General features: G+C 34.4%; 1 protein-coding gene across 1 annotated transcript; it reads right to left on the bottom strand.

Moving 5' to 3' along the window:
* Window positions 1-1,019: 1,019 nt before the first annotated feature.
* LOC118751119 (putative nuclease HARBI1) lies at window positions 1,020-1,966 on the bottom strand. The gene is made up of 3 exons (XM_036485917.1): window positions 1,704-1,966; window positions 1,497-1,641; window positions 1,020-1,132 (listed from the first exon to the last, which is right to left on the bottom strand). Exons 1-3 carry the CDS (start codon window positions 1,869-1,871, stop codon window positions 1,020-1,022), a joined length of 426 nt encoding a protein of 141 aa, XP_036341810.1. The 5' UTR covers window positions 1,872-1,966.
* Between the last annotated feature and the right edge of the window lie 4,650 nt (window positions 1,967-6,616).

Raw genomic sequence — 6,616 nt, 5'->3', positions numbered from 1 at the left:
CACACAAAGTATGTTCAAAAATTTTGTTGTATGGAAAAAATTATCTAAAATCAGCGGGACTTTTTGCAACTTCAAAGTAGTACTTTATTGTACTAAAATTGAGTAGGCTATGAAACTGCACACCAAAATTCTTTATAGTAACAATTGAAAAGTTTGCCATTTTGATGAAGCTTTGTTGAACTTTTATAATTTTCAGAAAGTTTGAAATTTGAATTTAAATTGTTTTGCTACACTTAAAAGCAAAAGTTTGCGTACACCATTTCTTTTTTAAATATTCACAATATTTTGCAAGTTAAAATTTGTTTATTTTTTATAAAATTGTGGATCATGCTTAAAACACAATCATATAAACCATGGTTTCAAGCTTTATACAAAATTAAGGAAAATTCCACGAATTTGTATCTAAGTTTTCAACTTTTTAATCAGATTATATATAGCCCATTAAATTTTAGTATAGTAATGTGCAAAAAATAAGTGGTTAAAAAATCGCGTTAATTTTTAATAATTTTTTTTGACGGTTCTGCGCATTTTCCTACATACAAAGGAGTGAAACTTTTTTTATATTGAGGAAAATGCATAGAACCATCAGATAAAACATGAATAAAAATCAACGCGATCATTTAGTCACTTAATTTTTACACATTGTTATACTAAAATTGAATTCGCCATAATCTGATCAAAAAGTTGAAAATTTTGATGAAAATTCGTGAAATTTTTCTTAATTTTGTATAAAGCTTGAGACCTTGGTTTATATGATTTTGTTTTAAGCATGATTCACAATCTTATAAAAAAATAACCAACAAATTTTAACTAGGAAAATTTTGTGAATATTTAAAAAAGAAATGGTGTACGTAGACTTTTGCTGTTAAGTGTACATATTCTTTTGCCAAAAAATTAATAATAAAAAATATCTCTGTATCACTGTGAATTTATTTAGTTTCTAAGTTTCTAATGAATTCATTTTTATTTACATGTATACTAATTTTAAAATATTTTTTAAAATAATGAAGTTACTTATTTTATAATAATGCAGCAGCTATCTCTCTTCTGCGACGTTCTCCGGGTGTACCACCAGAATTTTCACTAACTGGTTCCGATGGTACAACGGCGTCAATAAAAATCTCAGATTCGCCTGGATCACACATTTTAAATTAATTTAAAAATTTTAAAAATTGTTTACAGATATTGTGCAAAGCACAGCATATGTTTATAATCGTGGTCACTTTCGTAGGTGTGTAGCGCAATTTGCGCTCACTGAGGAGACAGCGAAAACGAGCCTTCAACACTCCAATCGTCCGTTCAACAACGTTTCTTGCCTTCGCATGTTTCTTATTATATAATGACTGTCTACTCCCTGATTCCGCGTTTCGAAAAGGTGTTAACAGGTAGGGCCGTAGTGGGTATCCGGAATAACCTAAACGAAATTACAAATGCAAATACTTGTACAATGTACATGTATGTATAATTACAGTATACAAAGGAGGATTTGTACGCACCTAAATAAATAGAGTTTTGATCTCCGTTTTCATACTGACTTTGTAAAAATGCATTTAATGAACTGTTGTTCCACACAAAAGAATCGTGGGTAGATCCTGCATATCTGGCATCAACACATCGGATGTTCATGTCATAATCGCAAGCCTGCAATACATTAATATGTTAACAAACAATAATGGTAATAATATAATTTGGTTACATCTTACAATCATGGCATTTATGCTGAAAAAGCCTTTCCTGTTTAAATATAGGTGTTTGTCATTGTGAGGAGCAATAATTCCAACATGTGTTCCATCCACACAGCCAATCACGTTGGGCATTCGGGACCTTGAATAGAATTTGCTTCGTATCTGTTGCTTTTCTTCTTCGGTCATATCTGCTTTGATCCTACGGCTGCAAAGTTCAGATTCCAAAATTGGAAAAACCTCCCTCAGAACTACCGAAACAGAGGATTGGGCTAGGCCCAATTGAAATTCATTTCCTATGGCCTCCTGGTAACTCGCATATGCAAAAAACCTTAAAGCGCAGCACATTTTCAGGATTGGTGGTATGGATGTTAAAATACGACCTTCCAGTTTGTCATTTATGTTACCAAGCACGTACATAAACGCCTCTTTGCTCAGCCGAAGGTTAGATATAAATCTGATTTAAAATTTAGTTAACACATAGATGTTTCATTTATTCATATTGAGCAATTGTTAAGTTTTATTGCAAACTCTTGGTTTATAGACTTGCATTCTTACAATAACAAAAAATATTTCGCTAAACACTTACATTGACGACCGCATATCTGTAGGATTAGAGTTATCTCTAATAACCCGACGTTGTCGTAGTAAATTAACCGTCGTCTGCTCCCTGTAATCATCCTCGAAATACAATTCCACGGAATTAAGCATTTAAAAATTTTGAATTTATTTGTTTTTCTTTAGTACCGATATTTCTTGTTTACAAAAACTTTGCTTTGAAATGTCAAAGTTGTCAAATTTGGATGAACGCATTTGTCAAATAAACTTTTTTTTGGTATGGCAACAGCGAATTCAAGCGAATGTGTTCATTCGCCACTTATAATACCAATGCCCACAATTTTCGCCTGAGCATTCGCTTCGCAACTCATAATACCACTCTTAAATGAGTCTCACATGCCACTGCCTCTGGCTACAAGCTGTATATGAAATTCACTACTCGGAGAAACTTCAAATATTCAGCCTCATTGCGTAAGTTGTAAATTAGGCTAAATTTTACGACTCGACAACAGTAGCATTGTCTATTGTCGTACTGAAATAAGTAGACGACCAAAATCGAAAACTATACAGTGCTGCTATGTAAATTTGGCTTAAGTACTAGCGTTTTCAGTATTTAACAGTTTATTATCATTTACTGTGTAGTATAACCAGTTAAACACTGAACTATGATGATCTCTATTAGTAGAAATGGCTAAGAAATTTTCTTGAGTCAAATTTCCTTCAGGCAGTGCGCAGTTCTTAAGAAATTTGCTACGCTTTTTACTACGGTTTTCTAAAGTTTTTTGTGAAAAAAATAGAACAAGGCAACCCAGGTTTGCAACAGAAATATATGCCCGTTCCATTATTTCTTGAGGAGAGAGTGAGGCTGTGAAGTATCAAATATGTCAAAATTCCTTGGACACACACACGAAATAATGGCACATTTTTCTTGACCGATTTCTTGAGAGCTGCATATCAGCCTTAAATTCGGTCACTATTATACAGTCATGTCTTTTGCAACTCTGCCATACGGGTGTTGCTCGCTTTCATACACAGTAATTTTGTATCAACAAATTTCGTGGTCTTTCTCATTATCAACCCTGATCAGATTTTACCCCCGAGGAATACTCAAAAAGGTTTATTACGGTATTAGGTAATATTTGATTGAAAAGACACAACTACATATAGAATAATATAATAGCGAATTCTATGTAAAAGAAAGAGAAAACTGCTCACACGTGAAACGATTATGCGTTAGATTTATCCAGGAACCCTAGGTAAAAGTTGCGTTCCCCAACTTTTCTGGGTTAAAACCTGTAAAACTGTCAAAAAGCAAAAGAAGCCAGAGAACGGAGTACGGGAACGCTTTCTTGTAAATTCCTGTAAATTCTTGCAACTCCTTCCGAGTTAGGGAACGCAACTAATATGATGGAAAGTTTTTGAATTTCTCACACAAAAAGTTTGTAGTACTAGGCGTATATAACGTATTAGTTAAAAGATAGGGTTCTTACTGGGTATATGTTTTGAAGTATGTATATGTATATGTATACTACATAGACTATACGCAAAATCTCCAATGACGTCATATATCTGTCAAAATTTTCAAGAGAGAGTTAGCGGTATCACAATCAGCGTCACCTTCTGTATTCGTTTCACCATGCATACATGCATATAGCAGCAGTTAATTTCATTTAGAGAAATGGCATGTCGTCCATTTCCGCTGTAGCGTATGTAGTAGTATTTAGGCGCAATATTTCACTTCGTTTGGCGGGGCGATATCTAGAGTCTTCTAATTGTATCTCTTTGATATGATGCCTACACCGAGGTTGATACCTTGAATTTGCCATAAATAGTTTGCTACATTTATAGTATAAATGGTGGTCTGGACCAGAGTGTCCAGATTTGGCGATTGCGCGCCAATTTGGCGATTTTTTTTGGATATTTGCGCGTAAAAATTTAGGAAATCGCCATTGGCGATTTTTGGCGATTTTTTCCCCTTCAAATAAGTTGTTACGAATTATAAAAATATACAAAACTTAGTTTTCCACGATAATTTTACAGAAGAGGCTAATGAACTGCGTGATAAACTTGACTTAACAATCATATTAAAAGACTGCCAAAAATTTTAGATCACCCTAATCGAAGAACTTTTGAAACGATTACCTACTCAGTTAAATACTTTTAAAAAAGCTTTGATTTTGTCACCGGAAAAGTGCGTGAATCACAAGATGGCGAGTTTCAGGGACCTGCCAATTCACTATTTAACTTTGAAGAAAAGAAAAGCAAAGAAACAAAATATTTAAATCTTTTGACTTTCCCACGGAATAACTTTTCTCATAACCATTCCATCCGACTCTACAGGATTTTGGATAATTGCTTACGGAGTGAAAACCGCAACAGGCAATAAAATGTTTGGAAATATAAATAAATTCATTTTAATTCTTGCCGCACTCACATGCTTTGTTGAGCGCGTTTTTTCCGTAATGAATTCAACGAAAACTAAGATTCGAAATAGTATGATGGTGGAAAGCCTTCATTCAATAGTTCGAATAAAGTGTTATAATAATAATAATAGATTGGCGCTTACACATATGTTAGTGTTTGGCCGAGCTTCTCCTCCGATTTGTGGCGTGCGCCTTGATATTCTGCCTTATCCTGAGTTTCGCCTGAAAAAAAAAATCACCCGAAAATTTGTCATCCGCCCATAGTAAAACCATGGAAACCGAGAGTGAAAAGTGAATCGGTTCGGGGAAAATGAAAATCATGATACGGCTGATTGTCACACAAAGCGGAGGGGCCTACAGTTTTACGCCGACTCCGAACGGCGATTGTATTTTTATGAGAAGCTGTTTTTTCATGGCAGAAATACAATCGGAGGTTTGCTGTTAAGAAAAAATCTTTTTCTATATTTTTTTGCGATGTTGCTTTAACCAGGGTTTGAACTCAGGTGCTGCGGAGTGGAAGTGTTATATGAAGAACAATAATTTCTGCTGCAAAACGTTTCGAATATCAAACAGTATGTTTAATGTGACCAACTATTTCATAGCTCAAAGAAGTACAGGTTAGGTTGAGTTAAGTTAACGCCGCAAGCCGATTACGAAACTTCGAATGCGGCTAATTTCGATCCCTGGGAGCTCAGAGTTTGTTCACAAGTGCGAGCCAAAATGCTTCCATATAAGCCTCGCGAAGGTTGGACAGTCTAAAAGAAAGTATGGAGATGATTCCACTTCAACTTCCTATTGACAGTTGATACAAAAGGATCAGTCTCTAGTCAGTTTCTAGTCTCAACACATGAATACCAATCGCACCTTTCGTACCTTTTCCTCAATGTTAGGCTTCTACGACAGCCGCCGTTGATCGCCCACCTAGTCACCTGACTCAGGTAACCTTGAACTAGATCAAAAAGGGTGTATAGAAATCGTCACTTAACCAAAAGTTCCACTTCGTCACATAGGCGATCACTCGACAGACCACTTTTTCAGTTCCTCTAGAGAAATACAAAATCTTCGATAAATCAGTAAATATTAAATCTAATTTATTCCAAATTGTTGCTTGCAACAATTCTTTATCAAGAAATACGTTTGTGGTAAAATTTTGGAAAATGGGCGTGGCACCGCCCACTTATGATCACATATATGTATATCGGTAACCGTTCTACCAATTTATACCAAACTCGGTATGGTTATTGTGCTTGCCACATAAAAGCAAAATGAAAAATTATTGAAATCGGACTAAAATTACGGCCGCTTTTCATATAACGGTGAATTTCAGAAATACTTGAAACTGCAATATTTCGAAATTTAAGGACGCTAATTTACTCAAAATTGATACACCCCGGCTTACAATCTAGCGGTAGCTTTCGGAAACGTGAAAAAACATATATTTAATACCGGGTATTTAATGTTCGGCTCCACCCGAACTTAGACTTTCTTACTTGTTTGTATTTGGAATTGTTAGTGGATTAGAGTTTTGTGTTGTATCAGAAATTATATTTGCAGGTTTGAGTAAATCTACTGAAACCGTTTTAATCATATTTCCGCATTGAATTTTGAATACTTTACTATTTTTTAGAAATAATTTTAAATGGTCCTTCATAAGGTGATTGTAAATTTGATTTGTGAATAACTTTAACAAAAATGTACTCACAAGTATCCAAATTCTTAGGAACAAAAGAGTATCCTTTATTGTGATGTACCACCTTTGATCTAACATTTGAAAAATATTTTCTTAGCTTAGAAAGAATTTCATTTGTATTGTCAACTTCATTATTATAACTGTTCGAAACAACTAATTCATCTGGTAATCTTATAGTTTGTTCATTAACTAATTCTGCAGAAGAGCATTTTAAATCTTCTTTAACAGACGTACGTAATCCTAATAATATCCAAGGAAGAATT

The sequence above is a fragment of the Rhagoletis pomonella genome, unplaced genomic scaffold, assembly GCF_013731165.1.
Source record: "Rhagoletis pomonella isolate Grant_MI unplaced genomic scaffold, Rhpom_1.0 Rhpom_scaffold_00001, whole genome shotgun sequence".
NCBI lineage: Eukaryota > Metazoa > Arthropoda > Insecta > Diptera > Tephritidae > Rhagoletis > Rhagoletis pomonella.
The sequence above is the reverse complement of the archived record's forward strand: the minus strand, read 5'-3'. Positions and strand labels throughout refer to the sequence as shown.